Below are 27671 nucleotides of genomic sequence, written 5' to 3'. Positions count from 1 at the left end.
ATGCCGGGCCAACTTAACACCGTCCACTTTTAACTTTTTAGTACGAAAACTTGAAGGATACAAAAGCTTGGCATTAGCCGAAACTGATCTTTTGTTCTGAAACTGATCCTCAAGCTATAGAAATTTTCTTTATAATTCAATCATACATATTTATTTTCTATCACGGGATAACTTCATGGGAAGAGACCCGGTCCTTTTTAAAGACGTACACGGGGACATAGGTCCAACATGCAGAGGCCTTGTTGGGAACTTTAATCTAATATGTGATGGGGTATCTACCAGGGGCCATCCACCCCTGCTCTATTAAAGAAAAAACATGAACGGCCCAAGGTGGATACAAAACTATTGTAAATTGTGTTGTATATAATTAATTAGCGCTATTGGTATAATAATGATAAATGGAATAGTTTCCTTCACAAGCCAGGAAAAACTATAGCCTCTGCCTTTCAACACATAAAAATGTAATTAAATTGGCAGGTGACTCGCCGGCTCAAAAATGGTCCTCCCGTTATACCAGTGAGATAGGCTAAGGGTGTAGAGAGGTGCGACACCGATTTCACCATCGCGGGTCACAGACCCGGAGCGGGTTTCCTCGTTATTATGCCATTAGACACTTCCACCCCCGAGTATTTAGCTCTAGCGACCCCTCTCTAGCCAGCCTGTTAAGGCAAGAAAGAGCTCTTATCTTATTATTAAGACCGCATTTCTTAAGAAAAGTTCCTTCAACCGTCTCTATCCAACTATGTTTTCATCGCCCACGCGCCGCAAGTTCCAGACCTTCGTCAAATCCCAAAGAAAATTTACCTAAGAATTAGACAAGTAATAGGAATTATTTTTCTCAGAAAGTTTACACATATTTTCTAGCTAGCAACAGGTCAAGTAACCTATTTCTTCTTAACTTAGTCCATAGTCTCGTGACTTTCACCTAACGAAAGTATCCAAAACTCTCCAGTCACTGGTAGTTCTTACTCATATTGGAAACATGCCAAAATTTCATCTTTGATAAATCGGTGAGGGTCTGGTGGTCATAGGTACTTAGTCTATGTCGGCCCGGCCACGCACACGGCTATGCAGTTGGGCCCGTTGCGCGGCGCGCGGTGCGGCGCAGTCGCGGAGCTCGGCGTGAGGGGGAGGCTGTAATACCCTGCAACGGTGTGAGTGCATCTGTATAATGTATAGCCACTGCGTTACGGTAAAGGGGAATTGAATGATAAATTTATACTGGGCTGTTGATGCAATGTTTTATGTGTATCTATGATTGTGTTGCATTTTGAAAAGCATCAATTTTCGCTTGCCGAATAGACGAATGTTCTAGAATTTTTATACTTTACAAAAGCGAAAAACCACTCACAGATTAATAAAGGAATCGCAGCCTATGCTTTATTATAACATATTAAATGTGAGATTTGCCTAGCAGTCTGATCTGATGTAGGCTATACAAAAAGCATAAGGTTGGCACGTTGCTTCCTTATGGGGTTGTAACTTCAGCCAAGAACTGACTTCACGAAAGTCTCTAAGGGGGTAAAACGATTGGAATTTTGTTTCCAAGTATTAGAGGAAACTTTAAACCTGACCGAATCTATAATAGATGGTGTGGAAGAATACTTATACCTAATACTGTATAGTAGAAAGCTACAGCCCTTTGGGATTCAAACAGTGGACGGGCCCGGGCGGTTTGTTTTAAAGGCCGCGCGACAAAGCCGTAGGCGGCTCGCGGTGGCTGGTTCTTTAAACATTATTGTAACCACCTTGTTCATTGCAAAGACCTACATCCTAAGCAAATAACTATACAAAGTAACTGGATACTATGCGCTTTCTTGATAGGACCAAAAGTCATTTATTCAAATTAGGCCACTAAGTAGCTCTTTTTTAAGGTCAGATTACATTGGACAGCAACCAGTTTCGCCCACCCTTCCCCGCTTCCTAAGTGCTTTTGCTGTGAGACAAGAAACGGCGCAACAAATTCCCCAGCAGCACGCTGTCATTCCGTTTACAATATAATGCAATAGGAATGCTGAAATGCAATTTATGGACTCCCTAAGTAGGTATATGGCCGAAAATTAACGGCTTTCAAAACATTCAGTATAATGAAATTGTTTAGCTCATATACTTGTATACACACAAAATTGAATTTGGTAGGTTGTAGCCTATAAAAAAAAATCTATAATTAGGTCTAGTGTATATCTAATAATAGTATAATCTATCTTCTCTCTGTCGTAATCTATAGTATCTGCCTGAGTTTCTTCACATTTTTCATGTGCTTAGATCAGTATTGACCATGACTACAGTCTTCAATACTTCAACATAACATACTACTCTCTACAAAATTTTCGAAGTCCATGTTTTCATTGCACCGTATTACGCTGTTCCTCTTTGCCATATATATTGCTTTCATTATACATCTATTCGAGTTGGGCCGCTTCTGCGTCGCATAGTGCAACGCAAGCGCGGTTACGGGGGAGGCATGTCCCCGACAGGCGAGGGGTGAACACTCACTATAGATATGAGTGCACCTGTACTGATGAAATATTGCGTAATACGGTATAGGGGTTTCGTTATAAATGCTGACCAAACTCGTCCGGTATTAATTGAATTACTGAATTTTTGAGTTCGGTCTCTTTGCCAATAGTTTTTCTGTATGGTCGTAACTCTGTTTGTTGAATGCCTTGGTATTTTTTCCCATTTCGGATATATGATTTTTTTCAAAAATTAATCCCAAATTATTTAAAACGCTGAATTTTTGGTTTCGATTCCCTTAATCAATATAATATATCAGTATTTCTTTTCTCATTCGGAATATATGATTGCTAGTTACTAGGCTAGGCTACGACGGTACAAGCTCAAACTGAAGTTACGCTAATTAACACCGCGAATCAAGGAGGGCGCGCGCGGTGCTTCTCCGTGCCTCTCTAAAATGTTTCATGTTGCGGCTATCTCGTAGCGTCCCTGCCTGGGATCGCGGTAGCTGAATTGCGTTCCCGTCATCTCAGGTACAAGGGAAGGGTGAAGCACCCCGGTGGTTTTAGCAGATAGGAGACCGGCGCACCTCTCCGCCTTCCCCTGGGCGGAGAAAATCTATGAGAAATTCGCCAGGTAAAAAAAAAAGTTAACACCGCGACTTGGGCTATACCATGACTTGGGCTGCAGTAACAGTACTAGATACTACATAGCTCAAACTGACATACTGAATCCGATTATTATAATACCTTAGAGGACATCACCTTACGGTTAACTCGACCCCTTTGGGGGGAAGCCCGTTGCCACCAAGCTGGTCTAAGTTGGTACCCATTCAGATACACTGCTTTGGCGGTAACCAACAGCAGTAACGTCGTGCTGATTAAGTAAAATAAACCAGTTCAAACTGTCATACATTATCTGAAAGAATCTCTGTCTATCCTTCAGGCTCAAAAACACAAGCGAATCAACCAATTTGGATAGTCACTTTTTGCCAAGCTTTGAAAAACTAAATCTTAGAAATCGCTGCAAAAAGTTTCTTATCCCAACAGATACTTAACCAAACCTATTTAAATGTCTATCACGACGTTTGAGCCTAAAAAAGGAACAAATCAAACTAATATAAAAATACAAGTAGAACATTGTATGAGAAAATCTAGTACATAAATCTGCAAGTGGAGATACGCTCAATTTTACTTCACGTTGCAGTCGGGTGGGTGGTGGGAGTCGCACCGACCCCTGACATTTACGATACACAACATCAGTGGTACATATAGCTGAACATTTCCCGTGAATATCACAACAACGTACTTCGCCCACTCGTTGCATCACAGCGCAGTCTCCGAAAATCGATCGATGGATGTTCTAGAACCTTCGCTGAACGTACTGTAGCCTACCTATCTATTACAATTTCTACTTGTATTTTCACTGCAGGTAATTTAAAGGTTGAAAGTCATGAAGGTTTTGCTTAATAGAAAAGCAAGATGGCTGACGTTTTCGAATGACGTGAAGACGTTGGCTTGACAGATGCCTATAGTAGTTAGAAAAAAAAGCGTTTGAAATTCGAATATAACATTTTTGAGAAACGACTTCCATTTTTCAATTTCGATTGTCCCATATATTTTGCTTTGATATTATTTTCCCTTTTAAATAAGTGAAACCGGGGCCTTATACTAGTACGAAAGAAATCTCTAAAAGGATAACAATTGACCATCACGCCATTAGAGACCATTTAACACAACACATGTTTGAACCAACTCAACTATGCGTCTGTTATAGACTTTACTGCTACATGATAAAGTACGTTATTGCTTGTCTCGTACGGTGAACAAAGGAAAACCCAGCAGTAGTTTAACGAGCCAACTGTTGCTTTACTAACCTAATCTTTATGACAGCTGCATAAATCAGCTTTTCGTTTGTGTTTAAAACACACTGCCCGGAACGAACGTCAGCTAAAACCATATTCATATGCAGTTCGGTTGATCCTTACGTACACAAGATAAGGTTGATTATTGTTTGTACAATGAGATTATAAAATGGTTGAATTGTATTTAGGTTTTGGAATGCAAGGAGCACTTTTCTTTATCCTTATTAGAACCCGATTTTAGTTCATGACACCCTTTAGTGGAATGTAAGCGTAATCATAAGTCTGATTGTATGGAAAAGGGCTCAGAACTTTCAAACATTAAGTTTATAAAACCATGACACGAATGTGAAACCAATATTGTGCCCCTGGGAGTGCAAGTTGCAATTGCAGTTCATATATTTTGCACGGACGACCACTTTAGATGGGAACCTACGAATTAGCATGCAAAAAACTATGAAAATAGGGCTTTTTTTGTGACGGCTTCGCATGTAACGCCATCTATTGAGTGGAAAATTAGTTTCGCCCACGTACCGTGGAAAATTTTAGTACGTTCCGGATTAATTAATAAGATTCTTAGAACTGCAGCTTCTAAGGTTATTATATATTAATGGATACGACCACATTGCTTTTATGATGTCCCGATACGATTTTTATTTTGATTATTTATAAAATATAATGTTGTAATTTCGTATTTAAAAAGTAATCTTATAATGATTGGACCTATTATATATGTAATAACTTAGGGCAATGATAAATTTATTAATTTAATATAATTTTAAACTATATATTCATCTCATTTTTTTTTTGTGAAGCACTTGATTTTCTTATGTTGCGTAGCTCCTTACGAAATAGAAGTAGCAACACATCTTTATCTGTCAAAGTAGGCGCGTTTATTTTTACGTAGGCGCTTCAAAGTATAGTGTCTCATTGTCTGAGCGACATTGTTTTTGTTACAGGCGTGGTAAATATTGTTTTTTTGTGTATTCTTTGATTACGTATGGATTTTTTAGAGTGGATTATAAATGGAGTGTAGTTATAACTTGAAAAACATATACTATAAACAAGTGTTATTTTTATTTCAAAGATTATCGAATTGTATCTCTATTCATTAGGTACTTGATTGTGATCAAATGCTAATTTAAACATCAAATATAAAAATAAAATTATTCGTATTTATTCCCAAATAATTCGAGGGGTATTTTTTTCGGAGGAGTCGTTTGTTGTGACAGCTACTTGACTCATGGTAATCATGCCGCATTTGGTATGTCAAATTTTGGCATTTTGACAGTCAGGACCCTGTCATTACAGTTATTTTCCTTTACACACTGGACCATTTTGGTTGTTTTCAACATACATTACTCGTTCTGTAAGCATAAGATTCTCAAAAGCCCAAAAAGTAAGAAAATTTCAATGTATCATACAAAGACAAAGGAAATGTTCGGGCGTGGCAGGGCGCGGCACTATAAATGCATAGGTAACCTAGTACGTATAGTACTTAAATGCAGATGTTCTAGATATGCGTTGGTGTTTCCGCGGACCAATCGGCAGCTCCCAACGCGGCTCCGCTGCGGCAAGACATGCGTACAACGGCTGACCTATGCGTCGAACGAAACGCGCACCCGTCACAGGGGGGGCCGCCCGTCAAAATCAATAACAAACACCCGTTTCCCACCCACAGGGTATAAATTGGCGCCGCTTCCCGGCTAACCCGAAGTCTTTCGAGATCCGACCTACAGTTCGCTCCAGTTTACCGCGAGGGGAAGCTCTAGTCAGCTCCCAGTGCACAGTGCAGTGCAAAAGAAGCCCATTGTTCCCGTGATGTCTTCAGAAGAATTTTACTGGCGCATCGCGAGAGTCATAGAAACTTGATCCAGAATGGAGAGCGATGTATTGCCGGAAGACCCAGCCAAGCAATGGGAGATTCTTCTGTGCATTATCGCGTTCGAGGAGAAGAATAACAACCGGCGAGCTGATGGGTCACTGGACAATCTGGCGTACTTCTGGAAGCACCATGGCATCAGGTAAGTACGCAGTTAGGCTCCATTTTTAGGGTGCACTAGAAAATCAATATTAGGTTCGCGCAGGTCATCTAGGCTCAAGTCTAGCTTGTACTTTTAAGTTGGTGGTATGAGGCAGCCAGAGGCAATTTATTGATTTAATATGTGTTCTGCGAAGCTCGCGATTTTTTCCTCAACTTTTTCAAACAGCTAAGTTAGAAAATGTGTTTTGTTAAATTAAATCTTGTCTTTTTTAAGAATTTTAACTCTAAAGTGTTAAAAAATTATTTTCTGTTAGAATTCTTATTACATTTTTACACTTAAAAATTTCTAAGACATTAATAATTTTCTGGGTTTGAAATCAAATCAAATAAAGCCCAGATTTAATTTAATAAACTATGTGTGATAAGCCTCTTGCGAAATATCTGCTCTGCATTTTTTTCTCTTTGCAAAATCATTTAATAATTTTTTTTGGTGATTTAAATCAATGATTTAGGCTGAAAAATCTAGGTACTGCTGGGCAAAGGCCAAAAAAATCATCTTATAGTCAAGGAATAAAACCAAATAGTTTTTAATAAAATCTTCTGTTTGTTAATCAGGCACATCTTTGGTGAATGGTTGGTGCAAATGAAAAACAAGTATGACTGTAAAATGTCCAATGACTCATCATCGCTCAAAAGTGACGAGATCTCTCTTCTGTGGCGGAAGAGGGGTAACGTCAAATATAAAGCAGGGAACTACAGAGAGAGCCTTCAATGCTACACGAAGGCTGTCCTGTATGCGGTCAAGACGGGCCCGATGTACTCTCTCGCTCTGGCGAATAGATCAGCAGCAACAGTCAAACTTGGACTGTACAAGGTGCGTAAAATGAAAAAGAAAATGATTTATTACTTTACAATACATTATTTTATATCTATTTTCCTATTAATTATAATTTTTTTTGATGCAGGAATCGCTAACAGATGTACATCGAGCCTTCTGCAACCGCTACCCTATAGAACTGCAGCACAAGCTGTTTCTTCGTAGAGCTGAATGTTTCGTGGAGACAGGACACCGTCAAGCGGCAGCCGAGGCAGTCAATGCTGCACTCGATCACAATGAAAAGGTCGGGCTGACTGGGCACTCACTTGGTACGTATCAACACAACACACAAGTAAACAAAACAAATACTTTTATTTTTATCATACTTGGTACTAATAGTTTTTCTTCTTTTGCAGCTGAATTCGAACGCCTGGTCAACGAAGTGAACGAGAAGATAGCAACATCTCGCAAGTACCCGGTGACGGAGTATGACTCGTACCCTCAGCTGCACAATGGAGAGAACCCCAACTTCAGGGGAGCTTCAATGGTTGTTGATCTGAAGTAAGTATCCGTAGCTTTTAGATTTTCACTTTAGCACTACGGGCAGCGGTGACGCAGACACTTTTATTTTCTTTAGTACAGTGAACGAGCAGCTGTTACCTGATTATCTGAAGACCATATGGCATTAAGTTATTAGTCTTAATTAGTATTAAGCGTTCTTAGTTTTAAGTACAAATAAAATGAATAAAAATAAAGGAACGTTGTTGTTTTATTACCCTTTACCAAACATGGTAAGTATTTAGATTTAAGTTTTGTATCGTTGGTGACATTGTTTTTTTTTTCATTTTTCTCCCAGATAGTAACCGGCTGAAGAGATACAGTTTAAAAAAAAAAACAATTTTGTTGACATTTTACTTCCTTAGCTGTTTAGTTTCAACTTCAAACTCCTTGCTGTCTCATCGAAGCAGTTGCTGATGATCCTGGATGGTGATGAAGACATCTTTAGTATATTTTTTTTACTTTTCCTAGGTCCTGGTATATGGGTGTCTTCTGCAAGCAACTTGACTTCTTGCCATTTGGTCTTTAGATATTACAACATTTAGATTTTAGATTGTTTTTAAGCTTCGATCCGTAGTATAAGGCTTTGTCTTACAACATTGCTTGAATATTTTTCACTTGTCTCTTTGACATTGTTCGCGGTTTTGAGATTCAGACGCTTGTCGTGCCTCATTATTCCTATCAAAGTCGGTTCAGCCTTTGCAGAGATTAGTCCGTTAAAACGATTAAAAAAAGAAACGGTCTTTCTCTTTTATTGGTATCTTTTATACCAGGCTCTCAGCACTAATGATTGACTGTCCGCGTTTCACTTGTTTTGGCGGGAAAGTTCCTGTTTGGTTTTTTCCATTCACAATCTCCGTCGTTAGCTCAAGAGACCTACAACCTCCTCGCTCTGAGCTATGGGCGTCTCGGTCTCATTTTCTCAACCTACAGTCTTACTAGGACCTCATTATTAGAGCCTTTTTTCTTATTCCTCTAGGCAAACATCTACATAGACTTATCTTTTCAGAATGAACGAACAACAAGGTCGCCACGTCGTCACTAATCGACCAGTGAAGAGAGGCGACGTCCTGTTCGTCGAGCAAGCGTTCGCGTCTGTTCGTCTGAGCGACAAACATTTGCCGAACCCCAACTATTGCGACTTCTGCTGCGCCGGCGACGAATCCGTGATTGGGTGAGTGATATTGTTAAGCCAATAACAGCCTTACATATTGGCTCCAACGTTTTCAACTCCAACTTTAGTCAAAACTAAACTTTTTCGATAAATATTGACCGTTGGAACCAATGTGTGAAGTTATACAGGTGCTGAAAACGTCGTCAACGTCTTGTTGAAAAAGTTCCGGTAAAAAATAACAGATGGCGCTGTTTTAAGTGTTTTAAGGTGAGTGGATATTTTTGTGACAGGTGGTCGTTCTGTTTGCTGAAGGAGGCAGCTGTTATTGATATCGTCTTATCAGGTTGAAGTTTGTTAATAATGTTTACCGTGAAAGTCTTGGGTTCGATTACCGGACTTGATTTTATGATTTTACAAAAAATTCTATGTCATTTTGTATAACTGATTTATAATGTAAAATGAGTGTATCATGCGAGTTTGAAAAATGGATTTCAAAATATGCTAGTGACACACTGAAGCTCAAAATCACATATTATCCGTTGCTTGTTAATATTAATGCCGTCAATATCCAGTACTAAGAAACTAGATTTCTTTTAAATTCACATATATTTGAAATTTAACCTATGACAATAAAATTAATTTGATAGACAGCTTTCTTAATCACTCCACAAAAAGGCTGTTTTTAGGGTTCAAAACTGAACCGTTTTGCTATGGTTTCCCTATCCGTCCGTCCGTCTGTTATCACACCACTATCTCATATACTGTGATAGCTAGACAGGAATAAATGGTTATTGATGATGAACCTGATGAGCTATAACCAAATAATAAAGAATCGAGGTTAAGCAACGATTGGTGCGGCCGTAAATATGATGGGTGACCATTTTATTTGCTAAATAGTCTCTATTAGGTCTCTTAGTCTATTTGTACGTAACCTCGCACTTGATTCGGTTTTTTTAGTATAATCCAAAACATTTAAGTAAATTATCGAGCTTATTGCGATAAAGGACTGTTTTTTACTAACCCCCGACGCAAAAAGAGGGGCATTATAAGTTTGATGTTTCTGTCTGTTTGTCTGACTGTGGCATCATAGCTCCCGAACGAGCAAAGCTACCCAACAAGCCACATTCGCTTATTCGTTTTCCGATCTCACGTGTTACACTCACTAAAAATGTTGTTTAACAACTGTATCCGTTAAATGATAGCACAAGTCTATATAATAGGGATTTAAAAATAATATAAAGAAATATTTCTTAAATGTTTGCTCAAGTCTATATAAAAGGGATTTAAAAATAATACATTATACTACTGTCACACAACGATGCAACGCCATCTAGTGTCAATCTAAGCAAAGCTTGTATTATGACAGATAACTGATAAACATACTTCTTTTATCTTCTTCTCTTCTAATATATAAAATTCCCATGTCACGATGTTAGTTACCGTACTCCTCCGAAACGGTTCGAGCGATTCTTATGAAATTTTGTAAACATATTGGGTAGGTCTGAGAATAGAACAAAATCTATTTTTCATACCCCTACAAGGGTTGCCCACACTAAAAAAAAATATTTTATTTTTTGGACGATTTTTTTTGTTTTCTTTTTCTTATAATGTGGCATTAAAAATACATACATCTATAAAAAAAATCGGCAAAACAACGTTTGCTGGGTCAGCTAGTATAAATCTAAATCCCTATTAATACACTTATGCTATCATTATCACTCAATTTTCCCCGTGATATTCTTGAAGTGAAAACTTTCTTTGGCGGCGTTGTATACTTTTTTTTTATGAGTAAAATCCGTTAAACTCGCGTCAGGACACGTGACCTGATCGAAAAATCGTAAGACGAAAACTTCTTTAGCACAATACTGCATCGATAGCGAAATAAATAAGTATTGTATTCTAACACATAAATGATAGTAATTTAATTATGATAATATTATTAAAACAAATCGTGTAAAGTTATTCCCTAACCATTTCAGAATATTAAAAATACACAACGTTAATATTCAAGTTTTCACTTCTGCCGGCACTCCCGGAGTGTAACCCGTATTATTTTCTCGTGAATATAGGTACACGGTGATTTTTTAGTCGTCTTACAAAAGCGGCCCAGTTCATGTATCCGACGTAAAATACCCCTAGGCGTGATTATATTTTTTTTTATCATGAAGTAAGATAGTAAGTACGAAGAAAAATTAAACTAGAGAAATCTGAAATATACTCTTAAAAATGATAAAACGCCGCCGCTCGCGCCCCTCACCCTTGTTACAAGGCTCGGACCGCGCTCGCAACAGAGCTGTGTTTCTAAAAAGCTACGAATTGCATCATAATACTGAATAAAAATTGCATATTCAATTTCTTCAAATCTCATAAAAACCTATTTTTTTATCATGAACGTGTTCTAGTCATTGGATACATGAACTGGGCTGCTTTTGTAAGACGACTAAAAATCACGGTGTATAATAATCCTTAAACCCTTTCTCAATAACTGAGCTATTTAACACTGAAAGTATTCAAATTAGACTCGATTTCAAATAGTTCGTACGTATTAATTTGTTATTTTATTTAATTATTAATTAATTATTAAATTAAATTATGAATAATAAATTATTAAATTATTTTATTAATTTATTATTAGTTTATTATTGTAAGACGACTAAAAAATTACGGTGTATATGTATATCACATCTAAGTATCCGTTATTAGAACTTTCAATAGATCAATGTTATAGTACATACAATTTTAGTTCCCGATGCATAAAAACGATGTGTTATAAATAGACGTTTCGGTGTGTGAGTGACTCTCGTATAGATAAAGCGATTTTGTTTTGTTTTGACGGCTTATAATTAGATAGAGTCGGCTGCACGTACGTACGAAAATGCGGCGTCACCTCGCTCTGAGGCGTTCCATTGTCAATTTTGTTCCAATGAAAATTAATAGATTTTAAAAATCTATAAAATCACGTTTTTTGTCTCGCTCCATTCAAATTTTATTTAAATCGGTCCAGCCGTTTTTATAGTTTAAATTGCATTGTCATAGGGTTTGAAGCTGATAAAATTTCAGCCTGCTAGCTTATCGGGAAGTGCCTCAAAATCGAGTTGCAAAAACCAAACCGGAACGGCAAACAAACAAGAAAAGTGAGTGTATAAAAACGTGGGAAAATACAAACATTCCATCAGTATTTTCTTGTGACGTTGTTAAGTTAAACTATTGTCAGTAAAACGAATTTACAGACAACCGATTTTATTTTGTTTATTTGAAAGATAAATTAGTCTCAGTAGTCTATCCGTAGTAAGTTGACCTCTTTGACAGATATCATATGTCAACGTTACAAACAACGGAGAACGAGATTCTTAAACAAATTGCGAGTTGTATCAAAATTAAAAAAAATAATTACGTCATTATAAAGAGGAAAGATTTGATTGTTTGTTTGACACGAATAGGCTTCGAAACTACTGGACCGATTCGAAAAATTAATTCACTGTTGAGAAGCTACATTATCCCCGCTGAACATAGGCTATAATTTATTTTGAAAAATATTAGGGTTCCGTAAGAAAATTGCGATAATGTAACCAAAGGTGTAAAATCGAAAACCTATTTTTGCGTACGCTGCTAATACTATTGACAATAGTCGAAGTCGCGGGCAACTGCTAGTAAATATTACAAAACGAAGTCACTAACGCCATTTATCCGTCTCAATATACTGAGTAGAATAGCTAATCCTAATACTGTATTTTTTTTATTATTATATCTTAACGTATTTGGTGAGCCGTGTAAGCATAAATAAATAAATACGCTTATATCTTTAAAACTGGTATAGATTTTAACGTGGTTTTTTAATACATAGAGTAATTCATGAGAAAGGTGTTAATGTAAAATACATTCGTAATATAGTAGAGGGCTACTTATAATTTTGGAGGTTTTTATAGTAACTAGCTGTTGCCCGCGACTTCGTCCGCGTGGGTAGAAGATATAAGTTATGATTTATACCTGCCCTGATTATTTCACATTTTCGATTGTATCTTCGCTCCTATTAGTCGCAGCGTGATGGTTTATAGCCTAAAGCCTTCCTCGATGAATGGTCTATTCAACACGAAAATAATTTTTCAATTTGGACCAGTAGTTCCTGAGATCAGCGCGTACAAACAAACAAACTCTCCAGCTTTATATATTAGTATAGATTAATCTTTTTTAAGCTAGCCTTGCAAACGCTGACTGAACCATACGAGATAGATTAGACGAAAATAGTACAATACACCTTAAAAAGTCCGCGACAGAATATGCCTATCCTTGAAGATTGACTCACTATAACAATACTTTGGTAATCGATTTAGTTCCAAAACAACGCTTTCCTTGCAAATATATTTCTCTGGTTGGGTCCGAAACTAAAGACGCGTGAGTAAACCGGTGCATCATTTAATAATGATTAATTCTTCTGATGCACGACGGTTGCTAAATAAAATCGTTTCTGTTAATTTGGTGTTGAACCATATTTACATTAATACGCTAACTTTTAAATAAAGTTGCCGTTTATTGTTGCGATTTCATCTTTACCTGATAATTTTTTTTCACTGTTGTGAAGCTACATTATCACCGCTGAACATAGGCTATAATTTATTTTAAAAAATATTAGGGTTCCGTAAGAAAATTGCGATAATGAAACCAAAGGTGTAAAATCGAAAACCTATTTCTGCGTACGCTGCTAATACTTTTGAAAATAGAACAAAATGATGTACTACGGGTTTCCTTACCATACGGACGAAGTCGCGGGCAACTGCTAGTTAAATATATATTAGTTCACATCACAGCTTTAACACGTTTCCGTAGTTCGTAGAACGTCAACTTTTTGGATATGGAACTACTAGTTTTTTTTTTACTACTTATATTTCTTTATCGTATTCTTCGTTGCTGAAGGTCGTGTCCGTCTTGAAACGCCTTAATGGAGTCTTTAACGATCCTCTTCCATACTACTCCGCCCTCGTCTTGCCTCAGGGCTGTGGTTATGGTTAGTTCGGTTATTGCCTTCATCTAGTCAGACCAGTGGGTAGGTGATCGCCCGCGTGGTCTTTTTCTGTCCATTTTGGCAACCAAAACCATCTTATCGATATTATCCGGTTGTCTTCGAGCAATATGACCATAGAAACTCAGTACCCGCTGATAGCAGTGGAGAGTCTAGTTTTGACCTCTAGCTGATCAAGAATGAACTTATGTCTCATTGCTAACCATGGCAAACAACATTCTCCTCCAGCACCATATTTCAAAAGCCTCGATCTTTTTTTGGTCTACTGCGGGTATTGACCAAGACTCGGAGCCGTAGAGAAATATCAAGTGGACCAAGATTCTTACGAGTCTCTTCTTGGATGAGTTGGAAATGTTCCTGTTCTGCCACAGTCCCGACATTTTGCTTAAAGCCGCCTTGGCTATCTGAATGCGCTTCCGAATTTCCTTCTCGCAGCCTCCATGTGCGTTGATTAATGTAGATGAATTCATTCACAATTACTAAACCTGTGACTTCTCCAGTCCGTGTGATTAATCCAGCTCGATCAATGATCATGACTTTGGTCTTTGATTTGTTGATCGAGAGTCCTACCATCTCGCTTTTGTACTCCACTCTACTAAATAGCTGCGTTTCGAGCATAATTTTCCAGAGGCAGTCCCACCATACACAGTCAAACGGCTCTGAGTAGTCAATGAATCACTGGAGAATTGGGATGTTAAATCCTCGGCATTTGCCTAAGGTTAACAATTTGCTCTCTGGTGCCATGTTTGACAAAACCTGCCTGTTCGTCTAGTATTTGGCGTGGCAGTATGCTAGTAGCTGATCCTGGATGATATAAACCATTATCTTACTTGCTTGGGATTTCGTGGAGCTCTTCTTGTGCAGCGCTATCAAAAGCGACTCCTTCCAGGCCTGCGTCTAGTAAGATCTCAACACCTGAGTCTCCTAGATGTGAGTTCTTCTGTTCTGATTATATGTCTTTTCCGGCTGACTAATTTTTTTAAGCTTACTCATAATGCTTCTTACTTTCAACTACAAAATTGCTGGACTGACGGCATTGTAACATTCTGTGGTCCTTGTAGAGCCACCTTTCTATCACAAGATCTATTTCTGTCAGTAATTTACCCTGATCATCTTCCATGGTCCAGGTTTTAGGTCTTAACTGAAAAAGGTCACTTGTCCGCAAGGTCTGCGCGTTATCCTCAATATTCTGGCTTATAGAATTAAGATATTGGTTATAATCACTGCGACTGAGACTCCGTGCCTTTGCCGAGAGCAGTTTACACTGATGTCGTTCGGAATCACTTCTAGCTACGACCAGGATTTTCCTTTCTTTGATCGCATGCCATGTTTCATCCGCAATCCACGTCTTCTTTGGACCATCAGTGTCCTGGTTTTGACTTAACTTCATAAGATTATCAAATAAAACATCCCCAAAAACCACGGTTTTAAATTAAAATTTAATTAAAGAAAAATATTAAAGATTTTTTTTGTAAAACTATTACGATTAACCGTACCGTTCCGATCAAATGTAATAAAATACGATGAAAATACACACAGACACGAATTTATAACACCCCGCCGTTTTTGCGTCAGGGTTCAGAAACGGGCGTTGTCTAACAAAGTTATTGCTGTAAAAAGTGTTATTGTGAGTCAACCTTAAAATATAGTCATTATACAGTCGCGAATACTTTTGGATTTTTTTTTGAAGATCATTTCCGTAAAATTGATAATTTCTCCGGGTTTTTATAACACTTATCATTGCTGTTCTGTTCCTTTTGATGATAGCGTAATTGTGTATAACTCTCTTTGATGTTAAGCTATGTAACATTGAAACAATTTAAAAAATGCTCCCAGTAGTTCCTCAGATTATTGCGTTCAAGTAAACAAACAAATAAGCTTTATAACATTAGTATAGATTAAATCTCATTGTAGCACATCAAAACCTCATTAAGACAGATAATAGATACGTATAAAAAACTTAATTGTGTAAATGAGAAACGGGTACGAACTCCGCATAGGATGCATCTTTCTTTCTAGCACGTTTGAAGCATATCTCTCCAAGAGTTGCTGAGAAGATTCTGCGCGGCCGTCCCCGGTACATTCTGTTCCGGTTTCCCGAGAACGCTTGCGGATCCTTTTCCCCTAAGCGTCCGCAAGTGTTCCCGCGACTCTGGTACAAGAACTATCACAGCAATTCTTCGACAAGACTTCGCAGCTTCGCCATAAATGTAAGTTTTTACCAACTTCACTTAAGACGTAACATTGAGCTAGAATTAATTACGGAGAAAATCTGGCAACTGTAAGTACTTTAACGACCTTTTAAGAAGTATTGGCCCCAATGTTTGCACCAGGTACAAATTAGCGAGTATTGAGAGATTTAGACCCACACCACCAACATTTGCGACATATTTGGCCAGCATCACCAATCACGGGAGGATCATTTCGAATGTTGTAATGGCGTTAATTCCAACATGGGATATACGAAGTGTATTTACAAGTCTTCTTTTAATCCATTTTGGAGCGTACGACTTTACCTCATCACAGCTCGTTCATCAACTTCATCATCATCAGCACGTCGTCCACTTCACTGCCAGATATTTATTTTTGACATTATCATCACAATCTGATTTAGAGTTCATACGTTTACAATAACTCCGTCACAAGATAACGTGAGTTACCGTCCAGATATTGACAACTGTATGATTTTTTGTATCTACTATTCTCGTACTCGCAGAAAATCATGATGACTAAAGCTAATAATATAAATCTGTTCAGTCCGTCAGACGGATTTCCAAAAAATATTGAATAAGTATTTTTCTAACTGTTGCCCGCGCCTTCGTCCGTGTGGACTTTTCGGCTTTCAGAGAGCTTTCTCTCTAGTTGCGCTGTACACTTTTTAAAGCAAAATAAAATCAAAAGACAAAATTAAGCCAAGCTCTAAAGCCGTATTCCAAAGAAAAGTTTCTTATAAACTTTGAAACCCATTAGAAGATTCTAGAGTATCTGTGTACCAAATTTCATTACAGCAGCTGGGTACAGCAGATTTGGTGTAAAAGCCGGGCAGACAGACAGACAGAGATACTTTTGCATTTATAATATTGCTAAAACATCACTTCCTATTAAAAAGTGTACTGCTAAGTGACGTCACACAAGATTTTATATCAGTTTACGTTTATATATATATATATATGTGTTTACTGTGTTGTTTACAACAAAATAAGGGCTTTTTTTTTGGAAATCTCTCTGACGGACTAAACAATTTATTCGTCAAATACCCTATTTACGTAGGATTCACTTTTTTCTTCATTTTTATACTTTAATTCATATCGTCCATTACCACGCAAATATCTCTTACGAAACGTGCATTGATCATCATTCAAACTGACTTGGAGATGATTCGAGATTCCAATATGGCTGTTTCCTCCCTATATATAAATTTACCATCTGTCAGTATACTCTGTCCGCGCTAAGGTGACAGTTTTGACATATGTCAAACTACGTAACAAATACGAAAAGTGAGAATTTCGAAAAAATAAAAGTTAAATGCGTGATCTACAATTTTTTTCTTAATTAAATTATCGTCAATTTAATTTAGTTTTAAACATAAGAATATTATATGAAAATTAAAACTGTCAAAGTTAATTATTAAAAAGTGACAGAATGAAAACATTTATGATTTATGAGTTATAAAAACGTAGTCGAATGCTGTTACATATTGGTAAATACGAAATCGTTATAAAATTAGTTAGTATAGCTTTAATTATTTTAGCTTATTAAATCGATTTAAAAATATTCCGGAACAAAATCGAATTTTACTTTTAATCGGATCACTACCCCTCACTAAATGCAGAATTTCACACCCTTTCACAAAGTCCAACTTAGCGCGGACATAGTATAGTGTTCACAAATCTTATCCATTTTAATGTGACATTCGTATTACCGACTCGCAAATCCGATATATAAATCCCGCTAAATAACTTAACAAAAGAAACAGTATTGTTGACCTTCGTCTCTCGTACACAGATGCGATTACTGCTCTCGGGCAGTCTTCTGCAGCGAGTCCTGCCTATACCACAGCAATGCGTCATACCACCGTTGGGAGTGCCCCGGCGTAAGGGCCAACATATTCAACGTTATCGGCATCTCACATCTCGCACTCAGGTACGGTATAATAATTTACATTCATATTATTTTTACCATTGAAGAATTGAAATTAAAATAGTCCGAATGCTTTATCTATTTAGCAACTTAACCCAACACCGTGGGAATTGTCCCGGAAATAAAAAGAACCTTACTACAGTTTTTGGTCTTGCCCACCTCGCTTTTAGGTACGTTTGAACATATTAGCAAGTTATCAGATTATTTTTTTATTTCTTTTCAGTTTTTTTTTTACTGATATGAATGAATGTATTTTTTTTTATTTTTACGTGGGATTAAGTTGTTGAATTTATGAAGGCTTTTTTTGTGTTTAATGTTATATTTTCTTGAGAGGATTTCGATTTATACTGCTACTGTTTTCAGGGTGTTGATTCAATACGCTCAAAGGGGTTTCCCTAGGCTGCCAGCCGGTTCTGGGTCCCCGAGGACGGCTGCTGATTTATTTGATGCCTATATGAGAATTGGGAAGGTCGAGTCTTTTAAACGAGATCTCGATCCTTTCTACACGATGTTCCACTTATCGTCGAACGTCGACGCGGCGCCCATAACGGATAACATCCAATATGCGCTGGTGAGAACAAGAGCTGTATGTTTAAGTTCTAGAGTTTTCCATTTTATTATCCCATTGGTTTGAGGTAAGACGATCAATGGGATTGGATGTTTTCAATTGTTTTATGTGATGACGGCAGACGTGAATATTCGTCTTTTATTTGTGCGCTGCGCCCGCCTTGCGATGTAATTGCTAAACGATCGCGACATATATTGCCAAGCAAACTCGATTTTTTTTTACTTGTAATTCGCGTGTATTTCATTTAATTTCCTACATTGTTGTGTCGTTTTTTGAAGGGCATTTAGTTGGTTCACGCCATTTTTTACTTTGACTTATACTTTTGAAAATATGGATCCTGATTAACTTAATAATTTGATATATAAAGGTACACGACTCAACTAAACACCCTTTAAAAAAGAGTCTTATAAAAAACATTCGTTTAGTTAATTGGTAATTGAAAATTGAACATTAATTGAACATTGACAAATTATTTGTAGACCGCCACAATGCTTACACTTTACCTGGAGACATGTACCCCGTTTTTCGACTTCTTTACGGACAAAGTCGGATATGCGTTGCCTCCGGAAGAAATGAAGTTACTGGCTTGTGCGTTAATATTTCGCACGCTTGGCCAATTGGTTATTAACGCTCATACGGTGTTAGATATTAACACCTCGCAGCAGCCTTCGGAAATGTTCCGTAAGTATATCCAATTATTTATAGAGCGTTTAATTGAATTAAATTGGGGATTTTATTGGAATTGATTTCACGGGTATTTCGCTCATGGGGACGTCGACTAGCTGCAAAATGATGGAATTATTTTGCGAATGGAATATATTTGAAATAAATTATAATTGGATGATACTACTGTATCATTTGTTTTTTAGCTGGGGACTATCTGGAGTGCTTCTGTAAAGTGGGCACCGCGATCTATCCCGCGGCGAGTATGATGAATCACTCCTGTGATCCGAACATCATCAATGTGTAAGTTCGTTTTCATCATTTAATGTCAAAAAATGCTGACTCCATTGGTGACCTGGTGGTGTAAGTCACGACACCAAAGAACAACGTGCGCGATGTGTTCTGGGTTTGATTCTCGCACTTGTGTTCTACGTCTAGATGATTTTTGTGCATATAATTTTAGTTTTTGTTAGTTTTCGCGTCACTGGGGTTAAATTCTTGAGCATGAGGATTTGTTTCTTGCTTTAAAAACAACTCCCACACTAAGGAAGTTATTCCTTGAGCCGGGGAGGTTTCACAGAAACGCTTGTCCTACGCTTGGATCAAACCCGCAACACGTCGCACACAGTGGATTTGGTAGGTGATCTAAACCAGGTATCCATGCAGTCATCAAAATTACTTGAATAAATTTCTATGCTTACCATTAAGTACAGATCATAAATTCAGCATTTTCTCAACAGGTTCTACAGGAATCAGCTTTTTGTAAAAGGGAACAAAGAAATCCCTGAAGGAGCTGAAGTATTCAATTCATACGGTCCTCACTACGCTAGAGAGGCTCTTCACATCAGAAAAGAGAAACTGCAAGCGCAATACGGATTCAACTGCGCTTGCCAAGCCTGTAGTGATGACTCAAGGAAAGATTTTACCGTACGTATCTATATGAATATTGTTTTTGACTCCCATCTCAGATGTTCAAATAGCTGCGGCGTATGAGTCGTCGTGTTTTCTCAATGTGTCGTGGGCTCGATCCCCGCATGTATAAAGACAGTTTTTGTGAATTTTCCATATTATTAATATAACTTTCCTGAGGCGAATTTCTACTTATTTATTTGTAACGTGATGTTTAAAAACGTCGATTTTAAAGAAAATTACCCCACTTATGGGGTAATCAAGGCCTTGGCGCATAAAGAGATATATGAAAATCTCTCGTTTATAAACTTGAGATCTCATACAATCTTTTAAGTTAAACATTCCCCCAACAGTCGCTGTTCGTGGCCTTCTCTTGCCCCTCGTGCAAGGGCCCGGTGACTTGGGTGACTAATAAGAACCAGTGTCACCAGTGCACCAACGAATTCCCATTACTGCGCGCTCAGACCACCGCCGACACAGCTAACGCCCTGCACGCATCAGGTATGTACGAATTCATCTCCCGAACATTATACACGTTAAAACGGTCGCTGCCGTACGTTTTTAAGAATTTTTGTATTATTACCCCATTTTTAAATCAATTTTTGAAATATTTGCCCTTATTTTTTTTCGTGTGGCAACGAACGCTTAACTTTAACACGATAGGATACAATCAAATGTTTTTTTAATAACATTTCAGTTAAATTTAAATTTTAACATTTTATTATATTTTCGTTCAGATTAACTTCAGACTCAACATCACAGAACAGTTTTTGTAGTTTTTTTTACTAATATAGGTTATGTTAAGGTTTTTTCAGAACATATAAGAGGTAGATCGATTAATACTGTAGTTTATACGAACAAATTTTAAGTGTTTCAATAACTAATCGTAGGACTTGATTTTTTATTAAACTTACCCCATCACTGACATTAGTTACACTCGCAGTCCAAAAAAATGACGAAAAATAAAACATCAGCCTATATTATCTCATTACTGGACAAACATCACTTCTCGTGCAGATAACGTTAAACCACTTTAACTAATAAAGGTTGTCGGTGTCAGAACACATAGAAAAGAATAATAATAATACAAAACACATTTTCGATAACCACAAAAATCATAACTACCAAAAATGTCGTTAACATTCTGTAATATGTTTAAAAAGAGCACGGTCTTATTGTGAATATTGCTTTAAGTCAAGTAAATTAATACCATACCCCAAGCAAAAGAAGTAATTCTTAAAAAATATGGTTGAAATCCATTTTATGTTTGATTTGAGCTCAATTTTTATAAAATGTTACGTTTTCCTCTTAGACATGTCTTTATTTCCACTCACAGAAGCAGTATTAAACACATTGTCCAGGCTCTGTTTAAACAATCAGTATCTTGTGTTGTATTAAAATTTCTAGTTCAGTTAAAGGATAGATTATCCTCCAACTGAATTAGCACAAACCGTTTGAACACGGTGACTGTGGACCTAGTTCATTTGTACCAGCGACGAAAATACGACCACAAAATTATCTTAACAACTTATAGGAACAATTGGCGATAACGGGAACGCGAGGCACGCAACGGGCAAAAAAATACCCCAAATCTTATTTTTTACTATTTTGAGTTTATCATGAAACTAATTCGGAACATCGGACAATTCGTTGGTGCCGTACCGTACAAATGATTCGTCTTTCCGAAGGTTGACTCCGCACTCATCGTGTTGGTACTGTGTGTTGGCATGGCCGCCGATTCCATTCTATCTCTTATATGTTCTGTTAGTTAAATGCAAGCGATGCAGTTGGGATCTCGATGGGGCAAGTGTAAAGTTACTCTACGACAAGGGGATTGAGTTCAAATTGTCAGGTATGGTAACTGTATTATTAAATGTATGTATTTCCCATTTTCCTGTTGCTGTGTTCGAAAGCTCACTGAGGTATTCACTGTTGAGAAGACATTGGAATTTTGTAAGAAATTGACACGTGTATGCAAAGTTCTTTAATGGATTGACGTTTTTAGAATAATCTCTTGAGGTTTTTGAAGTGTCTGTGCCATCAGAGAAACCCTCGTTTCAACAACCATAAAAAAAAATATGGTGCATTTCTTGGATAGTTGCTCGTGGCTATGTTATTACTGCACAAATTGATCGATAACAGGCTAAGCTTGGTTAGCACGGGCCAGGCCGATTTGCTCCGTGTTTCGGAAGGCAAGTTAAATTTTTGGGTCCCTTGTTAATACATCTTTGACAGTCGTTACGGTTAGTCAGTAGCTAGAAAGTCTGACAGCCTGTCTAACTAAAGGTTGTCGTCTTGCCCAGGTAACTGGTTTGAGGAGGTCAGATAGACAGTCGCTCCTTGTAAACACTGATAATTACCTGTATCCGACTTGTTATCCCCTAATACTTGTGGTTTTAATGTTTAATAACCTCCGCTTCATAAGAATTCATAAGCTTCGTGCGGGGTTCGATTTTTTAGTTTACTTGTCTTAAATCTGCCAAATGTTGATCATTAGCTCCTAATGGTGAAACGCACAAAGCATAAGTGACACTTAAACTTCTCAAGTCAAACATCAACCCATTGAAAGGTTTCCCTAATTCGTGTTAATTCCTTACCTAATTCTATGAATCATGCAGAATGCGATAGAAGAGTTAGTGTTACAAGTACCGCTCAGCTGCCTATAGACGATTTCGGTACCTAAGTGTTACATGGTGTTAGTGCCTATACCTTCGCGTAGATCAGGTGTTTGATCAAGCGGCTTGATAACGGTATTGCTTATGTACTCTATCTAAGTATCTAGGAATAGAATAGTACTGTTATTCCTTGTTTTTTGTAGATTTTTGATCTGACTGAAGCTGTTTATTTTATTTTTTTCGTTTGTATTTTGTATTTTGTTTTAATGTTGAGATGAGAGAGGTTCGCTTGTTAGTTATGTAATTATGTCCTAGTATTTAGCTTCTGTAGGTAGAAGCACTTCTACACTCCCGTTTCGAAGTTCTTGGTCAATTTTGGTGTATACTTGGCGGGCAAAAAAGTGATGAAAAATAAATTTGTATTGCCATCTATTTGTAGCATTGGAGGAAAACTTAAGTGAATTGTCTATACTGAAATATCGAAGATGTCTAATGATCTTTAAAATAGTTCATAGTTTAATAGTGTTTTTGCTAAAAGCCGAGGTATACACCACAATTCAAGAATATGAAAGTACTGATTGGATCTAAAGAAGCCATGTAAAGTCGATCCGAATGAATATTTATTGAAAAGTAATAGAACAATTGGCTGAATCATTTAAATGGTACGACGTAGGCGAAATTTAATATTACCTTTATTTCAACGTACGAAAATTAAAGATATTTAAATTATTAACTTCACTACAAAATTGAGGCAAATTGAATTAGTCTGTAATCTTGTAAGAAAACGAAAGGCAAAATCGAATAGTAAAATTCTTCTAAATTTACAAAAAATTGGCGGAGCCGTTCGAAATTCATCCGAAATCTACAGAGTGGAGATTCTTATGCAACTTCTCGTATTCTATATTGTTGGTTTGCTATATAAACTCATGTATTCCTATAGCGTTACGAGGCAGCACCCCTGAAGAACGGTGCGAGCTAATGGCTCGTGCTTACCGCCTCATGCAACAAGTGCTCTACAGACACCACAACGTATTAAGGAAGACTGTCGACGATCTAGCTCGTCTTTACGCCTCTAATGGTAAGTAACGCTTATTTATTAATTAGTAGCCACGTGTTCATAACCTAGAGCTAAGACCGTTGGATTTCCAATTGTTCGAATCCTGCTACTTTCTAGCTTTGCTTTCATATGTGTATAAAAAAGTTGTTAACGCGAACTACAATTAATATTCAATGATCGATTTTTCGTTGGTTTTTGAATCGAAACCACGACCACCGGTATATTTGTCACTTTCTAACTTTTAAGATCGAATCTTTCCATCTATCATGCATTAATGAAATATCTTGTATTAATTAAGACATTGTCCTCAGGCGACTATTCACGCGCAGTCGAGTTAATCAAACAAAATGTCCAAAGTTTCGAGTATCAGTTTGGATCCTTCAGTGTGGAGGTACGTATCATTTTTTTTTTACTAAACTTACCCCAAAGTAGGAAAAATAACTTGTTACCCCCGATTACTCTAAACATTTTTTTGTCCCAAAACAAAATATCATAGACTTACCCCCAGATGCAGAATAATTCAAATATACAGCATATTTTAATGTATATCTGTGCCTACTTTAAGCTAACGCCAAACCCACAGTTCACAAAGGCTTCTTCACTTCGAAGAGTCTTTGAGCATGTGACTTGTGGAACCCCCTGCATCACAAGAATTGAATTCCTTGGGGAGTCATTATTTACTTGTTCTTCAAGAAAATCTCTTTGTTTCAGGTGACAAACGAGATACGCAAAATGGCCAACTTAATGTTAGGCCGAATCGTCAAATACTTCGACGACCCTGAGGGAGAGTAAGTATGTCTAGATATTAGCATTAAATTGGCTAGATTGATTGATCTCTCTCATCCTGGGCTCGTCACATTGCCGGTTTCCTGTCTCATGCAAAGGACGAATGCATTGGGGGGATACGAATGCAGCTCCTTTAAAGGATATCGCTCCTTACGCTATTAACGAGGGGGCTAACATTCGCACGGTCGCGAATTGGATGAGTGCAAGGGACTGTCCGCTTGTATTGGTAAATCGCATCAAGCTGGATCGGAAATTAACTGTTAAGAGGACCGGCAGAGAGTTCAAAGACTTTATCATTTTTGCTCTCATTCAGTTATCAATTGAGTTTAGGAGGATTGTGATTTTGTATTTGAATGTCTTCTGCATTCGGTATCGGATGGTTGAGAATAGAACAACACTTTCAAATCTATTGAAATACTAGGAGCGTGAAAAATAGATAGTTATTAAAATTTATTTTAAAATAATACTGTCATATTAGCGAGCTACTAGCTACTGACTGTAGTCTAGTTTTTTGTTTTTCTTTTTGATTTCACTTTTACAGATTAACCTTCTATAATTAGGACAATTAGATTATGTTTCAAATTAATTATTTAAACAACAAAGACATAACTCGATTATTTCGTCAGAAATATTGAGTAAATTGAACATTAAAAGAATATAGTTTTAAATTGTGTTAAATATTAGGAACTTATTAATCAAACGCAACATTTGGTAGTACTTTCGAAAACGAACCACCACATACATTGTTTGGCCATACATAAAATAGGTATTAATCGTAGAGGTGTGAAAGTGTTGCATGTATAAAAAACTTGAACGAAAAAAAATGGACCACCCTTAACATTTGGGGATGAAAAATAGATATTGAATTCACAAAAAAATCTTCTAATTGGATAATTCGATTTTACTTATTAGATAGTTTTAAAAGAATAACCATCTTTAACCCAAGAAATTGTCATTGTCAACAGTGAACGCCAGCCAGTCAACATTCGTGACTGGATGCGTGAAACTCTCAAGATAGTGAAGAAAGCCAACCAGCTCATGGAGCTGAACTTCGGCACCTGGAAGCCCATGTACGCCAACCTAAAGGGCAAGGAAACACTTCTTGAAGAGTTAGTCACCGCACCCAGAGTCCACAATTCACCGGACTGCATCAACTATAAGCTGCAAATGATGAACGTCATATAAAGCTAAGTTTAGAGATAAGGTTATACGTCCAATTTAACTTCAGGGCGTCAAACCCCTGGAGTATGCTTGTATGTGATAAAACGCAGGGCCTATGCGAGTATTTTCTGACTGTGCATATAGTAAAAATTGTCGACGCGAGGAATTTAAATCCTTTTAGGTAATTGTCCCAAATCGTAATTAAGAATCGACAAAAAATTGAACATTGAACAATTTTTGAATTCGTGTATGCGAAGATCGAACCCGCGCCGCCTTGTTTTTGCAGTGGACCTGGCGTGAGACTATACTATGCGGAATTTTATACTTTTGGGGGTTTTCTGCGAATTTGCACATAGGCCTGGCGACTTTTGTTGGCATACAAGTGCAAAACGATGGTACATTTTCTTTAACTGTAGTACCATCGCTAGTCTCGACTCCCGAAAAAACCTAGTAAGATATTGCCGGTTACGTAGAAGCAAGAGGTACTTGAACCTTTAGCAGAAACGTGACTTACAGAACCGGTTCAAACCGATTCTTCAGTGTTATTTCAGATCTGGGTTTCTTCGCATATTGAGGCTTAAATAAGAAGGATTTGAGGGATAATTTGAAAGGAAAACATCTTAAGGTGGAACCGGCGTATTTTTAGTCAGCGTGTTAAACATGCTGGGATAGAATGGGAAGTTCTAAGATATGTAACATGCGTGTGTCAGGGTGTTTCAGAAGGGTCTAATATTAATCTATATTTTGTTTTGTAGGACTAAATGGTAGATAATTCGAAATTTCTGTCGGACGTTATATATAGTCTGCTGTATCAGTGGTTTTCGGAATCAACAACTCGTATGCCGTTCGAATAGGGAAGGAGGAAAATCTGACACCTTTTTACATACCAACTCATACACCGTGATTTTTTAGTCGGCTTACAAAAGCAGCCCAGTTCATGTATCCAATGACGAGAACACGTTCATTATATAAAAAAAAAAAAATTATGAGATTTGAATAAATTTAAAAAGCATTTTTTTCTTTCAATATTATGATGCGATTCGTAGTATTTTAGAAACACAGCTCGGTTGCGAGCGCGGTCCTAGCCTTGTAACAATGGTGAGGGGCGTGGGCGGCGGCGTTTTATCATTTTTAATAGTATATTTCAGATTTCTCTTGTTAAATTTTTCTTCGTACTTATTATCATAGTTGATTTAAAAAAAAAATCGCGCCTAGGGGTATTTTACGTCGGATACATGAACTGGGCAGCTTTTGTAAGACGACTAAAAAATCACCGTGTATAGCAGAATGCTTCTCACAGCTTTTTGTAGTATAGAAAAAAAATCGCGGTCGGCAAAAGAAACATTGACACTTCCCTTAACATTCTTTGAATAGAACAACTTAAAATTAACCCGCGTTTGTCCAAACTATACAAATCACTCTTAACCTATAAAAATATATTGAAATGAAACTACTTCGCGCAAACCTAAGAAACCACTAGAAAAATATAATTAATCATAACCTTCTTGATACTTGCCTTTAAGCAACGTATTGAACTATACTTAAACTCTTTAAATTTAAAGGCTTTTTTGCCCAAAAAGGCAAAAGCCAAATCTCTTAAGCAAAAAAAACCTTAAATAACTCTAACACTTGTTTTTAAGCGAAGAGGCTATCGTAGCTACATCATGTTTGATAAATGGAAAAAGTTAAGCCGCTGTCACCGGGGTTAGTAAATCGATGGGGAGATTTCTAACACACTTTCGTAAATCCACAATTGTTACTTAGTTCAGTTTTAATATCTTTATACATTGTGGAGTATTGAAAGACCAGTGACCCGGTTTTGCCTTTGAGCCCGACTGTCTTACATACACCATTGACAGTCGTTAAGTCAATATTAAAGCATGGCAAATGTGTTGCCGGGGGGTTCGGATAGACAGACTGGTCGCTGACAAAATAGATCAGTATTTCTTAAATATTAACAAAGT

The 27671-nt window shown here is 37.3% G+C and overlaps 1 protein-coding gene across 3 annotated transcripts; it reads left to right on the top strand.

Annotated features, from left to right (window-relative positions):
• Window positions 1-5862: 5862 nt before the first annotated feature.
• On the top strand, window positions 5863-26671 carry LOC113503747 (SET and MYND domain-containing protein 4-like). 3 transcript variants are annotated; one of them, XM_026885830.1, is made up of 17 exons: window positions 5863-6342; window positions 6918-7176; window positions 7268-7448; window positions 7536-7680; window positions 8687-8851; window positions 17814-17951; window positions 18035-18118; window positions 18312-18519; window positions 18996-19197; window positions 19386-19482; window positions 19920-20106; window positions 20442-20589; window positions 21857-21940; window positions 23644-23781; window positions 24072-24151; window positions 24472-24548; window positions 25512-26671. In XM_026885830.1, exons 1-17 carry the CDS (start codon window positions 6197-6199, stop codon window positions 25729-25731), a joined length of 2559 nt encoding a protein of 852 aa, XP_026741631.1. In that variant the 5' UTR covers window positions 5863-6196; the 3' UTR covers window positions 25732-26671. The 3 variants fall into 3 exon arrangements, with proteins under 3 accessions (XP_026741631.1, XP_026741633.1, XP_026741632.1); XM_026885832.1 differs by lacking the exon at window positions 18035-18118 and having other exon boundaries at window positions 5864-6342; XM_026885831.1 differs by lacking the exon at window positions 21857-21940 and having other exon boundaries at window positions 5864-6342.
• Window positions 26672-27671: the final 1000 nt, after the last annotated feature.

The sequence above is a fragment of the Trichoplusia ni genome, chromosome 20 (genome assembly GCF_003590095.1).
Source record: "Trichoplusia ni isolate ovarian cell line Hi5 chromosome 20, tn1, whole genome shotgun sequence".
In the NCBI taxonomy this organism is placed as follows: Eukaryota; Metazoa; Arthropoda; class Insecta; order Lepidoptera; family Noctuidae; genus Trichoplusia; species Trichoplusia ni.
The sequence above is the reverse complement of the archived record's forward strand: the minus strand, read 5'-3'. Positions and strand labels throughout refer to the sequence as shown.